Source organism: Sturnira hondurensis, unplaced genomic scaffold (assembly GCF_014824575.4).
Source record: "Sturnira hondurensis isolate 20B ecotype Veracruz unplaced genomic scaffold, ASM1482457v3 Scaffold0006413, whole genome shotgun sequence".
NCBI classification, from domain to species: domain Eukaryota; kingdom Metazoa; phylum Chordata; class Mammalia; order Chiroptera; family Phyllostomidae; genus Sturnira; species Sturnira hondurensis.
In genome coordinates, this window is record NW_028079044.1 from 43,904,896 (window position 1) to 43,923,064 (window position 18,169).

General features: G+C 46.8%; 1 protein-coding gene across 3 annotated transcripts in view; it reads right to left on the reverse strand.

Annotated features, from left to right (window-relative positions):
* Nucleotides 1-398: 398 nt before the first annotated feature.
* Nucleotides 399-18,169, reverse strand: part of WASHC5 (WASH complex subunit 5) — a 50,844-nt gene continuing 33,073 nt past the window's right edge. For 2 of the 3 annotated variants that reach the window (XM_037048523.1, XM_037048524.1), the window contains 10 exons: nt 16,987-17,111; nt 14,771-14,933; nt 14,258-14,360; nt 14,091-14,170; nt 10,731-10,834; nt 9,480-9,609; nt 8,087-8,183; nt 6,917-7,070; nt 3,781-3,864; nt 399-796 (listed from right to left, as the gene is read on the reverse strand). In XM_037048523.1, coding sequence (XP_036904418.1) covers nt 682-796; nt 3,781-3,864; nt 6,917-7,070; nt 8,087-8,183; nt 9,480-9,609; nt 10,731-10,834; nt 14,091-14,170; nt 14,258-14,360; nt 14,771-14,933; nt 16,987-17,111 — 1,155 coding nt within the window. In that variant the 3' untranslated portion in view covers nt 399-681. Of the gene's footprint in view, nt 797-3,780; nt 3,869-6,916; nt 7,071-8,086; nt 8,184-9,479; nt 9,610-10,730; nt 10,835-14,090; nt 14,171-14,257; nt 14,361-14,770; nt 14,934-16,986; nt 17,112-18,169 lie in introns of all 3 variants that reach the window. The other variant, XM_037048525.1, reaches the window with a different exon arrangement.

Below are 18,169 nucleotides of genomic sequence, written 5' to 3' on the forward strand. Positions count from 1 at the left end.
TGGGGTGGAAGGCAGGGAGTTAAAAGCTAATGGTTAACCTGCTACGGAGACAAAAAGGGCTTCTGGCTGGCTAGCTTGGTGTGGGAGCCTGGGGGAGGGGAGGCTCCGGGGTTGCTAAGGAAGGAGAGGGTGGAAGGAGTAGCTTTGGGCAGTCTCACAGGAGGGAGGATGCTGTGAACTCCTGAGGGTATCTGGCACTGGGAGGGGACAGTGAGCCTCAGACACCAAGAAACGCCCATGGTCAGCGGCCCACAGACTGTGGTCACTGTATTTCACTGTATTTGTGGCTAGTCTATCACCATGTGCCTGCCAGCCCACCTACCAAATTCCTCTCATACCTTCCAGACATGGCATTTTGCACAGTGAATATGTAATTTTTGAATATGCAGAAAGGCAACTTTGGGTACTGACAATACTATTTTACTGGAAATCTGGAGTTGCACAAATAGTTCTTTAGAACATAAAACTAAATGGATTTATACTTCATTACATTCAGCATTTGCAAGAGGCAGTATAAAATGTTCTGCTTCTACATGATAGAAATTGCATATAATACCATGTTTTAAACAGTATTATCTAGTTGCACGAGAGTTGTCCTCAGAAAGTCCAATGTTTCCCACAATAAAGGGAAAACATGCCGTTATATGAGCAGCTGAGTTTCATCCTCTTACATCATTGTAGTTAGTGACAGTGGGAAGATGTGGGGGCAATCTGTACCTCACAGAAGCAGAAGAAAAAGTTACAGGACTGTTCTGAATTCATCAAAAATGAAATTAGGCACATGTGCTTCGGCAACCTAAAAGGAAAAAAGGACTTAAATTATTCATGGTGTTGTCATTCAGAACAAATCCACACTCCTCGTGTGGAACCTGAACTGGGATACCCTTCAGAGCAGGGTGAGCCACAGCCTGCTGTGACCCAGCACTGGACTCACTGCCTCTGTGCCTGGTGTCCTCTGTCCGGGTGTCTGTAACTTCTCGGCACTGCTAGCACCTCAGGATGGCTGCCCAGCTACCTACCCTCTGCCTCCAAATCTGTGTTCCTAGAGGCACTCTGATTAGGAAGCACTAAGAGGTAACATCTCTAGGAAGAAAAGGAAGTCTGGCAAGTGACCGAGCCTGAGGGGGAAGAGGAGGGAGGCCCACAAAGGCACCCATCCCCTTGCCTGTTCACAGAGGAAGCCCCGAGGGGCAGAATCGGTGGAATATAGAGCTAGGTACCCTCCAAGTGCTGGAAGTGGATACTTTTTAAAAGCAATGTTTCATTTTTTCTGATTGTAAAGGTATCACCTGCTAACTAGAGAAAATTTAGCAAATACAGAAGGAATATAAAAGAATACCCCTGGCTGGTGTGGCTCAGTGGATTGAGTGCCAGCCTGCAAACTGAAAGGCTGTCAGATTCCAGCCAGGGCACAAGCCTGGGTTGTGGCCAGGTCCTCGTAAGGGCTGTGCAAGAGGCAAGTGATCAGTATTTCCCTCTCTCTCCCTCCCTTCCCCCCTCTCTTTAAATAAATAAATAAAATACATTGTTTTTAAAGACTCTGATCTCAATCCCTTGGAAAACACTAATTATTTTGTATTGAATTCTTCCAGGTCTCTCTCTCACACACACACACACACACAGGCACACACACACACGCACACACAATTAGGAACTAATCTTGTGTCCTTTACCGCTGCTAAATCTCACGTTATGAACATCCTTGCACACATACCATGGTGAGCCAAGGTGCATATTTCTAGTGGTGGTATTGCTGGGATCAGGGAAGTGAATTATGAAACATTTATTCTAGGTAGATAAAGCCCAATTTCCCTTCCCCGAGGACACGCCAGTTCACACTCCCACTGACTGGACTGAGAAGTGCTGTTTCTCCAACCTTCCAAGCACTAGCGACCCAACATTGACTTGTTAGCAATCTGTATGGTGGAAACAGTCATCTTGCTGATATTTTGACTTTGACCTTGAATAGAGGTCAGATTGAGCATCTTTACAAATGCCTATTGGCCATTTATGTTTCTTTTCCTAAAAACTGCCTGTTGATATCCTTTGCCCTTCTCTTGTTGGGATTGGGTTGGTTTTCCCTTTCTTATTGGTGTGAAGAGCACACTGTAAGTCAAGGAAACTGGTCTTAATACTTCTTCCAATTTTTAAATTAAGAGACATTTGACAGCACCATTGAATTACATTTAACATTTATAAGAGGTCAAATCTCAATCTTTTTCTTTACGGTTTTCTCCCTTGGTGTTTTACATGGGAAGTTAAAAGAGCTGATACATTAATTTTGGCCAGATATCTGCTAATTTATTTGTTTCATTTTTCAAATTAACCCTGGTATTTATTTTGTTTGAAACATGGGAGATGTGAAGAGACTTGCTATGTTTCAACCACATAAGAAACGAACTTTCTTGGCACTGCTGACTGAAAGATCCCCGTGTCCCCCAGTCTGAGGCGCTCCTTTTCCTTATATGTAATTGCATGTGCTAGGGTTTGTTTCTAGGCTGCACATTCTAGTCTACCGACCCATCTATTTTACACCAGCACCATGCTGTTCTGATTTTTATAGTCTTACAATATATTTTCATATTTGGTACAGTATGTTTTAATCTTTTTTCCACATCTTATTTTAGCTCAAGTCCTAAGAAATTTCTAAACAAATTTCTCCCTAAGTTAAAAACAGTGTCTGGGATTTTAGTTATAATTGCAAGTAAATCTATAAACTAGAAAGCACTGATAACCTCTATGACATTGGAGTCTCCTCATTCAGAATTCTACATGGACTTTGAAGTTTTGTATTTTAAAATTCTGTAGCTTTTTTTCTAAGTTGTTCTTTCATATTCCTTCAAGAAGTTGTTCTTGGCTGTATTATTTCTTTGTAAATTCTGTGAATAGTAGCTTTTCTGCATTATATTTTTGAATTGGTTATAGAATTGAATTTACTTCATTATTGATATAATCAGCTTTTCTGAACTCTTAATCGCTTTTCACACGACTGGTGGATATTCAAGGCAGACAATTAGATCCTCAACAAAGAGAAATTTGTCTCCTTTCCACCATGCACATTCCCGTCACATTTATTTTATCGTCTCGCACGTGTACCGCAGTTGCAGCCCTGCCTTTAATGAGAACACCGCTTGTCTCACTACTCAGTATGGCATGGCCGGTTAACTTTTAAGACGTTTTTCGCATTTGTTATAAAAAAAGATCTTTGTTTCCTAACCTACTAAGTTTTAAGAATCAGAATGGCTTTTCAGCATCTATTAAAAATCTTTGATATCTTAATACCAAGCCCCCCACCTTGAGCTAAAATCCACCCAAATAGAAGAATTACTAGTGAGGAGGAAAAAATTTCTCAAAAGGTAAAAAGTAGTATGTCATTTCTAGATAACAGCGGTTGTGTACAATTTTAGTCACGGTGTGAACTTAATCAGGTTACTCTGGAAAGGAAAGAACACACCACACGTGGCTATTTCTCTACCCCGGCCACTGACGGAACTCTCTCCTGGCCTGCAGGCCTCACCTCCTGCACTGGCTGAGTTGCTGGCTGAAGGAGGGTAGGGTGGACAGCAAGAAGGGAGAGAAGCTGTCTTCAACTCTGTCTTCTTGCAAAGCAGCTAACGTGGCAGAAGGGGGGAAGAGTTCAGAGCTGTGGGCGGAGCAGTGGCGAGGGCACAGCCCCCCAGGACTGCACTGCTGGACCTCACTCCCAGTGAGCCCAGGGCCACTCTTAACACCATCTTTTCACAAAAAAGGTGCTCAGAGTGTTTTTTCCTTATCACTTACCCTCCTGGGTAGCTTTGTGTACCGAACATAATCCTCCAGGAACAGAAGGGCACCCACAACATCTGCAGGCATTTCCGGTACCTTCTGGCTGTAACAGAGAATAGTCAGGATCAATTCTCTGCTTTGCACGTGGGCGACCCTGAGCCAGCACACTGAAACAGTGCACCGAGGACAGGCTACGAAATGAAGTCAAAGAAGAAACAAATCTACAGAACATCCTCTCGACTCCTATCAAGTTATTATCCTCCTCGCCTACCTTCAGAGCAGAACGCAGATGATAATACCTGCACTTCTCTGTGGTTTACACGGACCTTCACAATGCGGCCCGGGCCGTCTGTCTGGACTCACCTCTGTCTGTGCCCCCTCAGCACTTCACAGTTCAAAGGCCGGCAGGTCCCTGGACCAGCCATAGTTTCCCATGCCCTCCAGACTCTGCAGCTATACTTGCTCTGTGGGCTTATCCGAAAGTGAACTTCTAGACATCTCTCCAGCCCCAACTTGGGCACCTCCTCCTCTGTGACGTCCTCCCTGGCTCCTGTGGGCAGATGGCTTTTTTCTTTGCTCTCAGTACACTTGGTATCTTCCACCAACCCTCTGAAATTTTCAGTTGTGTGGTTTTTTTTAGGGTGTGGGTCATGTCTTCATCGTTTTTGTCTCCAGTACCTGGGACTGTGCCTGGGCCATTACTGTATATTTGAGGGTGTCAAACAAACACACCATCTTACAGTTTTCTGTATGGATCCCACTCACGTACTCATTCATACCATTACGTGGCCAAGCACCCTCTGGAGCTGAGAATGCGGCGAAGGGCACAGCAGTCTTCTCGTGGGGCTTACGTTCTTAATCAAAATGAGTTTTTAGGGGAAAACTAAGTTCTAATTTATGTACAGATTGGCATTTTCTAAATAACAAAGAATTTTTTATGGTCCTGGATTATTAATGTACTTCTCTGATGATTTTGTTTTGCTTTTGAAAAGAATGCTCAAGGCCTGGGTGAGCAGCTCAGTTAGTTAGAGCGTCGTCCTGACGGGCCCGTGGTCGATCCCTGATCAGGGCACACACAAGAATCACATAACAGAAGCATACATAAGTGGAACAACAAATTGACGTCTCTCTCTCTCCCCACTCCTTCCTCATCTTAGAAAACCAATACATAAAGATTTAAAAATATATAAAAAAAGAATGTTTAGGATGATTGTACCTGGTAAGTTCCCACTGCTCTCAGTCTCTCAGTGTGTGGCCAGGGCTCTATCTATACTTGCTCTGCTTGGGACCAGGGAAGGACGGTGCCTCCATACATCTCGGGTTCCTGCATCACTCCACTCAGCCAAGTCAGAAACCCTGAGCTGCAGCTCGACTCCTGAATCCTGCTGACCTTGCTCAAGGCTGCGAGGAACACGCTGGGCTGGAGCCACACCTAACCCTTCGCAGTTACTAGTGAACAAGAGCTCACCAACTCTTCCAGATGGCGCACCGTGGTTGGGTGTGGCTAGCGTGGAGGTGATTGGAAACCACCACCCTGGTACTGCCTGAACCCAGTCCTTGGCCTCCTCTGCCCAAGGTTCTGGATGAGAGGCATCTAGTTTTAGGAGCCTACTGTTCTCCTTTTCAATTGACCTTATTCTGTGATTCTTACGATTTCATTATTGAGACTTCCCCATCCTTCCAAGCTCTCTTCTCTTTTTCAATTGTTAAAAAATTGGCCCTTTGAAGCAAGACTGACCATATGCCCTAGAAAAACATCCAGTGCTTGTTCCAACTAGTAACTAAGATGGGGAAGAGCTGGTCTGACTGAAGCTCACGGGAAAAGGTGCCAGGATTTAAAAAGGACACGAAGTCACAATGAGCCACGGCACACAGCAGACGTAGAGCACCTGGTGTTGTCACTTTCGGTGCATTGTGCTCGACAGTGTAACAACCCTCCCCTCTAAGGGGGCAGCATTTGGAATCTGGGTACAAGTTTGGGAGAACACGTTAAGATGGCCAGCAAACCAGAACCCCAGAAGTGGCCACCAGTGTGGCGAGCAGCCTCTGAACCACTGAGCGTCAGGGCGTCACGGGCGGGTGGAAGGGCTCACCCAGAGAAAGAGAAGACCTAGGGCAAGACCTAGGGCAGCAGGTGGCCCGACTGACCCGAGGTGACGCCGCAGAGGGAGGAGGCTGCACTCACTCTGTCCACTCTCAAAGGGTAGAAGGAAGCCCAATGAATGCCATTTCCAGACAGGCGGGATGACATTTCCTGTCTTTCGAGATCAGGAACTTCCCGATGGTGAGAACGTCTCCAGCTGTGTACTGGGTCGCCTTGGGTGGTCACTACGGCCTCACCAATGGGCAAGACCCAGCAGAATGGATGACTGCCTGCCAGGGACACCTGAGAGCTGATTCAGTCCCTCGGTGGCAGGTAAACAAAATGGCCCCTGAAATCACACCCGACCAGCTGAGGCCCAGGAGACCAGCCTCGCTCTTTGGACAAAAGTGACCAGGTGGTTTTCGTCTGGATTTGGAATGTGTAACATGACAGAGGCTTTAGTTAGTTAGGCTGACCCTTTAGGGTAACCGACAGGGGGTTCAGGCCCCAACACCTCATGCAATTAAGGTTTTTTTTCCTATCTCAGAAAAGCCACATTTGCGGGGTCGGGAGCAAGAACAAAAGATTTACAAGCTTGGTATTAAGTGGGAACTTCAGTGTGATTTCTGTTTCATGACACACCAGGAGCTGGGCTGTGTCCAGGGTCTGGCAAAGACTCACCCCTGTATCCCCCTGACTGGGTGTGAGCTGCCCCCTGGCTGTGGCCGAGGGAGGGAGGGGAGGGCCCGCACAGGCTCACTGAGGTCTGAGCACAGCACCCGCACCGGCAGAGGAGGGGCCTGCACTTTCTTCCCCAAACTAATCACAGTCAGACTCACCCACGCAGAGAGTCACTGTGAGTGCACTTGGAGGTCCTCCAGCAGGGACACTACGGGAGGGGCCCACCTTGAATTCCTCCGAAGAAGAAGATGTGCCCTGACCTGCTTTACAGAGCAGGCCAGGCAGCCAATCCCCATCTCTACTAGGCCAACGAGGGGAATTTGGTGCACAAGGTTGGCAACCCGTCCTGTAACCTGATTCCACGTGCCCCTGGCTGGCCCTGCCTACCTGGTGCACTGCTCCACTGTGGAGCGGATAAACTGGCCGGTCAGCGCCAGGAACTGCTCCGTGTACCGGGAGTGAAACTGCTTCAGCAGCGTGAGCAGTCCCAGCACGAGCGGAGGCCAGTCCACGGGGTCGGCGGGTTTTCGGCAGACCATCCCTGCAAGGCAACACAGGTCACGGTCACGCCACCAGGCCAGGCACTTTGCTTTGGTGGCACTTGTTCAGGGTGAACGTTCCTGAGGTCACCGTGTTTGCAGCCCCACTAGGACTGGCAGGTGGTGACCCGGAAGGAATCACAATTCTGGACTGCCCTGTGAAGTAGGCCCGGGATGCCAGGAGGCTTCTAGTGGTCTCAGGGATTCAACACAATAAAATGACTACTCTTTTTATAATTACCACTGCTTTGTCCTTTGGAATATACAACTAAGGCATGTGACTGTAGAAAAAATGCAAAGATATAAATAATGTAAATGAGACAGTAAAAATACCTGTGACTTCCATTAATAGTGGCATGACAATGTAAGATAAGATAACCAAACTACTCTCCTGTCTTAAATGAAAACAACTAAAATGCTGAATAAAATACCTAGCAAGCATTTCTAAACTCCATGTTCAATGTCGCACAAGACAAGAATCTGCAGAGGTGGAGACAGTGGGAGGTGGAAATCTGTGCAGTGTGCTGGGCACCAAGGCTGGATTTCTCGCTGAGGATTTCTGCCCAAGGCCAGGGACCCTCTCATCAGTTTTATGTGTCTCCAAGCACGAAGCACCCCTCCCTCTGCTACTCCGAGCTACACTGTTACTTCTCAGACTGCAGCTCCACACACAGTGGGCACGTGACCCCTGTTGGAAGAACAGGACACAAACCAAAAGAATTTCCTCTGACACCTGCCTGAGCAATGGAGAAAGGAGGGAGGCCAAGGTCCCACATGTTTTACAAGTTCAATCATTAACCACTGGAAATTAAGGTGGACCACAGTTGGCTGCTATTAAATCCACTGTCCCCATTTCAGGCAAGGGGCTTCACATATTAGAGGTTCAAAGTCATGGATTTTATAAACATGTATTAGTGAGGATCTCATGGGACACAGCATTCTATACAAAGAGCTGTTCTGTTAGTTATTAATCTATTGATATTGTTACTTATTGCAAAGAACAAATGTCGTACCATACCTAGGTTTTTGTTGTACTGAAGTTTTGGCAACTGCGCGATCAAAAACAGAAAGTTGATGATTGGGAAATAGGGTAAGCGCTTGGTTGTTATGTAGATCTGGAGAGAGAAAGGTAAGAAAATGGGTGTTTTTTCCACATTGCACAAGACCGCAGGAAATGCATTTACAAAAAAAGGCTTCCATCTAATTCCAGTTTGCTTTTCCGACTCCCTAAAACGAGGATGGCCCTGTTACCTTGCTGCCTTCAGCTTTATTCACCACCACTGGACTCTGTCCCCACAACCCTAACTGCTGTGTAACAATGAGCCCTTCGGGGAAAGGAACGTTTCGCTGAGAGATTAGCAGTGACTTCTGCTGCTCCCCACAGTCCTCTGAATGTCACTAAGGGAGGGAGGGAAAGGGGTGATGAGCAAGACGGGGGCAGAAGGCAAACGCAGTAGCCAAGGCGAGCTGGAGGGAAGGGCAGAAGGAGGGAGGGTGGGAAGGTGGCAGAAAGAAGGTGTAGCAGCAAGGGCGGTACACAAGGAGAAAGCGAGATGTCTCCTTTGACAGGTGCTCTCCCCTGGGCAAGGTCACAGAGCAGTCCCCCTCCCAGTTCACCTGGCAGGAAATAATCAGGGCACACCTGGCCACCTCCCTCCTCCCTTCCAGCCTACGCGCAGGGTGGCGTCCTGGCCAGGAGCAGGGCTCTGCCCTAGCCAGTGAGGAGCCCCGGGAAGGGATGCACCCCTGAGCCCAGGCCCCTCCCCAGCAAGGGCACATTTCACAGAGTCCCTGTGAGCCTAGGTGAGAACACCCACGGTGGGTACACATTTTAGAGACTTCACAAAGGTGATGCGGGGTCTAGATTAACACACTATCATCAAAGCCATCAGAATACACACATTCACAGGAAGAGGTTTTGCCACCAAATGAGATCTGATAGGGACTGGTTAAAAAACTTCCCATTCTCAGAGGATTCTGGAGATCGAAATCCCAGGAAAGAGGTTGTGGCTCCGGATTATAACTGTGACTGTCAGCCCCGAGGGCAAACACCTTCAGGAGGGAAGAATCCAAGTGATTCAGAATCAAACTAAACAATCACCATCAGTTGCAATTCAAGTATCAAACCCCAGATAAACTTAAAACTAATCTCTTACAGACAGAGCACCTTGTGCTTTGTAAGGAGCTGGACAAAATTGTATCATTGTATTTCCACAGCCAGAGTCAGGTAGGGAAGGTGTGACCACACCCTCCTATTACGAAGGGGAAAAGGAGCTCAGAAGGGCAGGGACTTGAGCGAATGGAGGCTCTGGGACCGAAACCCGGGTCCTCCCAGCATTTCAGCCAAGTGATTGGCTGCCGGGGCCAAATCACCTTTTCGAACCCCACCATCAGATATTTTAATCATCAACCTTATTCAGTGGGTTGTGAATGCCGGCTGCCTCCAGATAGGCTGTGATTTCATATAAGAGTGTGTTATCTTCCTTGGGGTAAGGAAGGGAAGGGTCCTGGTAGTGGGCTTCGATGTCTGCGAGGAGAGCCCTAGGTGGAAGAAAAACAAAACAGGGCTAAGTGTTAGAGATTAACTGAGCTTATACAACAGTTAATATGGACCAGGATGTAATCTTCCGGGGCCTTGGTTTCCTCACCTGGCAAATGAGGGCGTGGCCTTCTAATTCTCAGTTGTCATGCCTGTGATTGGGTATGTGTGAAAAATTTAACCTCGGACGACTTTGTCTTCTGGAGTTAACCCAGATCAAATGCTCTGACCACTCAAGTTTTATGAATCAAACGAACTGTTTTCCATACCTACTCTGTCCAAGAGTCTGATTCAGCAACCGGGAAGTATGCAGTATTTACCTTTAAGTAGAAGGTTAGGAATGAGAGCGAGTTGCTGGGAGGTGGAGGATATGACTGCACCCGGGATGTGTGCCCAGAGCCGCTCCCAGTAGTGATTAACACACTCCCAATCGCCCACAGGATGATCAGTGACTCAGCCCAGTGGGAAGTCAAGTGTGGACTTTGGTTACAGTTACACAGTCGACCCTTGAACAACATGGAACTTAGGGTCACTGACCCCCTGAGCAATTGAAAATCCATGTGTAACTCTTGGCCCCCCAAAACTTAAATACTGATGGCCCACTGTTGGCCAGAAGCCTTACCAATAACATACACACAGTTGATTAACGCATGTTTCGTATGTATTATATGTTATTCTTACAGTGAGAGAAAAGAAAGTATTAAGAAAATTCTAAGAGAAAGAACATGTACAGTATTTATTGAAAAAAAAAAAGTGCATCTCAGTGGACCCACACAGTGCAAACCCACATTGTTCAAGGTCAACTGTAACTGCCTTCTCAATCTGTGCAAGTACCTAGCGCAGTGTCTGGTGTGTATTAAGTGATCAATATATGTTGGTTGAATAAATGAATACATCAAAAAAAGAAAAGACACACACACACACACATACACACACCCACCCACCCCCCAAGGGACAATACTGAGGAAACTTGGATTTGATTATCCATGGGAAGGAAGCCTATGAATCCAGGGCCTTCTGACCCAACCAGACCCTAAAAGAGCAGGTGCTGAAGGGTCTGGGGCGCTGACTGAGAATGAACGACGCCAGCCCACAGTTGGTGCTTTCAAACGCTGGCACTTACTTATTGAGATTCTCCAGGGCGGCTGCCAGATGTTTGGAGTCAAATCGACAAGAATAATTTAATTCGTTGGCAATCTGTTTTCTCAGAATCTGCATCTGCCCAACCTGGGAACAAGCAAGAGAAAGACGTGTTTCAAAGTGTTTCAAAGTGATTCAAAGTGAGGGAAGGAGGCACAGGCCAAGATGCCACTTTCTCCGCGGAGCCTTGCGCTGTCCTACAGGGAAACTGCAGGACCACTCGCCCAGGCTCCTCGGCTGAGAGCCACCTCACCCACAGGGGGCACGGGGGAATGGTCATTCAAGGAGCATTGACCTCAAGTAGCCCCCAAGTCTGCTATTTCACAAAGAGGCTCATTAGTGGTCAGCGCTTTATGTATTAAAGGTGTCTGTTTCGGAGCTCCGGGTTTGATATTTTGGAATAAATACTCCAAGATTAGTAGCTACCAGGTGCAGCCCTACTTCCTTTACTGGTCCTAAAAAGGACTTTTTCAAGACTGAAGGGTGCCATTTCCCTCTGATACTCTAAGATGTGGTGGACAGAAGTCTTCCGCATCACTCGGGAATAAAGATCATGTCATAATCTGGGTTAAAAGACAACCCACATAAAACTGCCAAGGAGGCCCCTTGAACAGTGCGAACCCCTAACTCTGGTCCTTGTCCTCGCCCGTGCACCTCGAACCCCTCCTGGACTCCGGTGGAGCACACATACACGACCCTAGGGTAACTTTTGTGTGTGCACAAAATAAAACACAAAGGACCGTGGGAGCCAGTTGTAACAAAATGTAACTATCGGACATTTAAAAGAACAGATCTGTGACAGAGAGTTATGCTAACATGGCTGATGGATCACTGATGCCCGTGTGTCGATGGGCATAAACGGTACCCGGAGATGTCTATGCCAGGTGGCAGCAAACCGTTCGGGACTGTGGTCTGAGACAGGTTCAGCTTGTTCCCATAAACTTGTCCCCATCACAAAACTCCCTGTGCCAGTAGATCGTTTATTTTCTAGTCCAGAACAGGCATCCCTGGAAGATGGCAGTGGGAAGGGGGACAGGACAGGAGGCCGTTTGATAATGCCAGCAACAGTAAGGTGGAAAGGAACACATTTCCTCGGAGTCGTTGGGAGCAAAGGGAGACTACGGGAAACAGACTGCTTTGGTGGCCCCGTCCTGTGTGGCTCAGTTGGTCGGAGCATCATCCAGTAAACCAAACGGCTGCGGGTTTGATCCCCGGGCAGGGCACCTACCCAGGGTGCGGATTTGGTCCCTGGCTGGTACACGTGTGAGAGGCAACTGACTGTCCTTTCTCTCCCTCCCGTCCCCTCTTTTCCCCTTAAAATCAATACGTGAGGATTAAAGAGAGAGGGAGAGAGACCTCTATGAACAAAGAAAAGTTATTATTTATATAAATGGTACTTTTAACAGTTAAAGTGTTAAGTGACCTCAAATGTATTAGTTTTGCCCACTATTCTTACCAGACTATCAATTCTACTTATGTGAAGAAAATAAAAGTCAATGTAAAAAAATGCTATTTCTAAGTAGGAAACTTTCTGGTAATACAAAAATATCATTATTTAAAAATCAGAATAGAGCAAGGCCAAGAATATTGTGGGTTCTCTTAGGCCACTCAAAAATGTACCTCCAACCTTACATATGGTCCATGTAATTCTTTGCTTAATTCTGGACACTCTGTGTCAGGATTCCCTCAAAAGTATCAATCTACAACTGGAAACAGAAATCAAGCCAGTTTAACATAACTTGTGCTTATTTAAAGCACAGTGAATGTTGGCGACCAACACTTTCTGGTGCTCACTCGGGGTGGCCACAGGGCCTGGCAGCTTGGCTACCCTGTTCTTTGCTTAGTGAAACTCAGGTGATCACTTTCTTCATGATTTCTCTCAAGTTGCACTGACCAATACAGCAGCCACTAGCTACATGTGGTTGTTTACTTAAGCTGATTAAAATGAAATAAATTTAAAGGCTTGGTCCCTGGCTCCCCTCTCCCACGCCACACTGCAAGTGTTCAGCGTGAGCACGTGGTTAGGGGCCATGTTCACTACTGAACGGCACAGGTTATTTCCCAAATGACGAATCTGTCCTTGGGGACCTGACTGAAGACCACTGACTGAGATACACTTGGCTACTAATGAATCACAAGCAATTAAAAAGAACAGTGGTCTGGAACACCCCCTGGCTTCAAACCACCTGGCAACCAAGCAGAAAACTTCCAAGCCTCATCCAAGAATCAGTCTTTCCCTTGGCCAGCTGCTGAGGGGAGACTCAGGCCTGTCCGACCGCGGGGCATTCTTCACTCCACCCTGAAGGCTTCCCAGCAACTAGAGGCTTGGCCTCACAAGCTCTCAATGCCCAGAGATCACTTGGTGAGGGACCATCAGACCCATGTAACAGGTCACCCGGCAGAGCCCAAGGCTCCCTGTGTTAGCTATTCTAAGTTTCCAAACTAAACATACTCATAACCACACAACTCATAAACAACTCACTGAAATTATGGGAAATAAATTGTGAATTTGGCCAAGACAATGAGTCCTGTCTTCAATGAGCAACTTCTCTAACTGTGAACAAGAGAAGGTAGCTTTTGTGAATTCCTGTGGCTTTCTAGACTTTTCCTTTGCTAGGTGGCCCTTTTAACCTGGAATCAGTTTTGCACCGGGAAATCTAGGAGGATGTTTGCAGGTTTTCTGAGGAGACAGCTGGTGTTTCCTTTAACTGTGTCACCCAACAGCTGACGATGCTTCGGACACAACGAATGTCCCGTAAGGGCTGTCGGATGTCTCAGGTCATCAGGCGATGAGAGGAGGGCCCACAGAAGGGTGGAAGGGTCCCCGGGAGCCGCGGCAGCGGCAGGGTCAGGCAGGACAGTGGAGGAGTGGGTTCTACAGTCCAGCTGATCTCCACCCAGCAATGCCCTCATCTCGCTTTACAGCGCGCCCCAAAGACCCCGCGCTCTGGGCGTGGCGCAGGGAGGATGGTGCCCCAGACGGCCTGGCTTTCCCATCTGCACAAACACAGATGGTCTGTGACCTTGTTTGTGAGGCCTGATAGTCACCGAGGGAGGAATCTTTCCATTTCCTGTGCAGAAGCACCTCCTGCTAAAAGGCATTTTAGAAAGAAACAGACTCCCTGAGCAAAAGGAAAACAATAGGCCAACAAAAAGCATAGTCAAGAACAGCCCTAGAGGGGAAGATAAAGAAATGAACAAACTGTGGAAACAATGACAAACTGAAATACCGTACTTTTGTTTTAATGACAAAGGAAAGAAAAGTAGCTTTCTTTGGGCAACAAGAATGACAAGAAATTAATAAAATACAGCACTGATTATCACCCTCTGTTTCGAAACATACCTTCATTATAGCCTCGAGATACGCTGGCCAAATCTTCTGTGTTTTGGCAATGGCGGAAAAATAAATTTTATTCGAATTTGCTGAAAGGTTAAAATACAATTTTCCATTTAGTGACTTTGGAAAGGTCACAGCATTCTCTCCACCTCAAGCTGGTCCAGAACACTTACCCACAATGCTTCTGATGGGGCTGACAGCGTTCGTGAGGGTTTTTAAAGTATCCTGAACAGTTCTGTCTCTCAGGATGATTTTCTGAAACATACTGAGGAAATTCTACAAGAAGGCAAAATAAAAGAACCAAACACGGTGAATAAAATGAGTAAGAACCCCACCTAATGAAACGCTGGGTGGGACACACACCGGCCTACATCCGACCACACTGCAAGTGGGGTGACGGGGAAGGGGCAACTTCTGGTTCCTGTCAGAAACATCTCATTTCTAGGAGGAGATCGCTGCCAGTTCCAAACAGAAAAAGTCTTCTCCTTCCAAGGTGAAACTCACCCAAAGCATCTACCCATAAAAATACTATGCCGGCCAAGGGAGGCCAGCTGATTCTCGTTCACCTGCCTCATGGGAACGTCCTATGTGTGTCAGCACGGGAAAGGATGAAAGCGAAGTCAGGGGATCTGCCCTCATCGTGCCCAGGGCCGCAGGAACACACGCACGGACGCCGGAAGGCTCACCTGCAACTCCTTCACTATCATGAAGCATAGGAGCCTGTCCAACCCGTTCAGCCCGAAAGTCCCCAGCGTGGTCTGGATTTCGGAGAAGAGGCGGCTGCTGGTCACTTCTTGATGAGTTTTCAGGTCATACCAAGTGTTCAGCTGGTCAATGTGACATGTCATTCTAAAACAAAAACAGAACACACCCCAGACCCAAGCAGCTGAGGACTCATCGTTAGGAGGCACAGGGCTCAACAGGAGTGGGGGCTTTGGGCACGAAAAACAACAGCGATAAGATCTGTTTAATGACCTGTGTACGGAGGCAGCTGATCTATATCTATGCCCATTTCACCCCTATCTAATCTGCATCTCTGTATCAATGCACATTGGACCAGGAAGGTAACCCTGAGTCACACCACCTTTGTCTGCCCTGTGCTATGGCCCTGATTTGATGGACTCATTTCCACTGAATCAGGCTGTTCTTTGGAGTCACATCTTAGATTTGGACATGGGGCTGGAGAATTTTAAAGCCCAGAGGTCTCTCCGTGGGGGCCCTTTAAATTTCCAGACTGTGGGCAAGACGGTCACGCACCATTTCCATTTGGGTGAGAAGGAAACCTTGAAGCCTGGCCCTTGCCGTACATGTCAGAGTGTGAGGACAAAGCCCCTTCCTCTCTCCTCCCAGGTCTGGCCAGCAACCAAGGGCTCCTTTTAGACTCAGCAGCATGAGGACGACAGGAACAGCCATATTTACTGAGCACCTCTGTTGGGCCTGGGGCTGGCTGAGCTCCATCTGTGAGCTGCCTTTGTCTTCCTCATAGTGGTTCTGTGATACACAAGCCATCTGACCCTCAATTTACAGGTGAGGTAACTGAGGCTTAGGGGCCTGATTCCACCACCACACCCTTCACCACCACTTCACTGGCTCTCAGATGCGGAGGCAGGGCCTTACATCACTGGGAGGTTAAGTTGAAAGGCAGACGACCAGATCCCTCTCTTGGAGAGACCGACTGGTAGGTGTGGCATGAAGTCCCAGGCTCTCCAACTCACAATCTCCACAGATGACAAACCCCAATTCCATGACCCAGCATTTTACTGAAATGGGATTTGAGAGGGAGTTAAAACAGTCTCAAGAGCTAGAAATCAGAATAAGAAGATTTCCAGAACTACACGTGACTTCCACTTTCAGGCTTCCGAGTGTCCTCCTTCCATTGCCCAGGGCTGGCACTTTGAATGTGTCACTTACAAAGCAACACAGATGATAAGCTCAATATAAGACATAAAAGCCCCAACCATGCTTAATTCTTTCTGCAGTGTTAGCAGGGCACTGGGTGGGGAGTGTTCTAGAAGGGACTCAGTGATCCACTCATGGGTACCAAGAAAGGAGGAGCTACAGAACATTTTGGATCAATTATCCTTTTACACAAAACTTAATTCTGCTGGGATTTTTGAAAGAAGTTTACACATTGTCGAGGGCAGTTGGATTACATGACATTTTGCACGTATACTGTGTCCCACTGTGTGCGAAGTTCTGCAGTCTGCCTTTGAATGCCACAGGACTTAGGAGCTGGACTCCAGAGTCAGGGGCCTGGCGAGTATTCTGGGTTCACCACTGTACTAAATTCTGTGATCTTGTGCAAGTGGTTTAGCTTTTCCCTCAGTTATTGCATCTTTAAAATGGAAATAACAATGCCTACCTCATAGGAGCCTTGTAATGAGTAAACGAAAGAATGTGGATCACGTTCTGGGAAGATAGCACAAGGTAAGTGCTCAATAAAATGCTAGTTCTTACCGTCCAACATGCTTGGGGGTTGGGCTGAGAAGCAAGCAGATGATCTCAAAAGGTCAGGATACAAACTGACAAGTGCAAGACCCAGTGACTGGAATGGGGTGTGTGCCAAGGGGTACAGATGAGCAATTTGTCATTTTAAGAACATTTCACATGTTGGCATGTCCCCAGGTCCAAGTGCGTAGAATGTTAACTGGAGAGCAAGAGAAGCATAGCCTACAGGTGGCCAAAGAGACCTTGGGACTGTTTCAGTCTACAGTTCTTTGGCCCGGGGTCATCTCAGTCACAGAAGGAAAATATGCAGTCGCAAAAAGGTGAATTTGAGTAAACCCATTAGAAGGGAATCTGCTGTGACAGGAACAGAGGTGTGACCTGAGTACATGCAGCACCTGTTTAGACTTCGACAGTCCATGGTGTTCAAGGCCCAGTGAAAGTCAGGGGCACCTACTTTGGGTCTGTTATCCGCAAGATTTCTCTGCAGAGTCGACCAATAAACGTTGCAGACTCATCCACAGGGGCAAACTTGGGTATGGGAATATGGGTGGACTGGTACATACTCTGCCAGTCTTGAATCTAGAAGAACAGAACACATTTTTAGCACGCCTTTGACAAGGTAATCTAGTTATGCTTTTCCCACATAGTTTTACAAGAATAATGATGCATAAAGAGTGACAATGACTGCTCCTTGGTTTCAAAGAGGAGAATTTTAAAACTACATTAATAGTTGTCCCAAAATGCCACATATCACATTCACTAGAAAAGAAACATTTGTAAGAAAGTAAGGTGAATGAGGGTGGGTATGAAGAGACACAGGAACTTCCCGTTTCAGGCTCATAAGTTAACAGGTATCAGTGTAATAAGGTTGGAAGACACTTCATCTTTCAAGACCTGAATCATCAATTCCCTAAGGAAAAGCTTACAGAGTGACCCCTTGGTAACTACTGAGTAAAATCTCACTCCTCTGCTGTGATACTTAAGAATTTGGTGCTCAAATAATCCAATTAAAAAATAGGCAAAAGACTTGAGTAGACATCTCTCTGAGGAAGATAAGAAATGGCCAAAAAGCACAGGAAGAAATGCTTGACATCACTGGTCATTAGGAAAGTGCAAATTAAAACCACAGTGAAGTACCACTTCACACCTATCACAGAGGGTGCAAGTTTTTTTAAAAAAGGGAAAATAACAAGTGCTGACAAGGACGTGAGATATTAGGAAGTTGTACCCTTGGGTGTCACTCGTGGAAATAAAAATGGTGCAGGCACTGTGGGAAGCAGCTTGGTGGTTCATCAGGAAGTTACACACAGAATTATCACATGGTTCAGCAATTCCGCTCCTAGGTACACACCCTGATCAAATGCAGCTGACTTCTGAACTTGAATTACAACACTTGAATTACAACAATGACAACAAATGGATTCATTCTGTAGCCATTTAATCATGGCTGCTTTCTCCTTAGGACAGTGAACTCCCAGGGGTCAGGTGTCTTATAAACTTTTCTGAAATCCTCACAGCTCCTGAAGGTACCCCGAAGATATTCATGACTTTCTAGTGCTTACTGATCTTTAGTAACTGTTTAAATAAACTTCCTCGTTGGCATTTCTGAGGTCTAGGGTATTTTAAAAGTCAGAAAT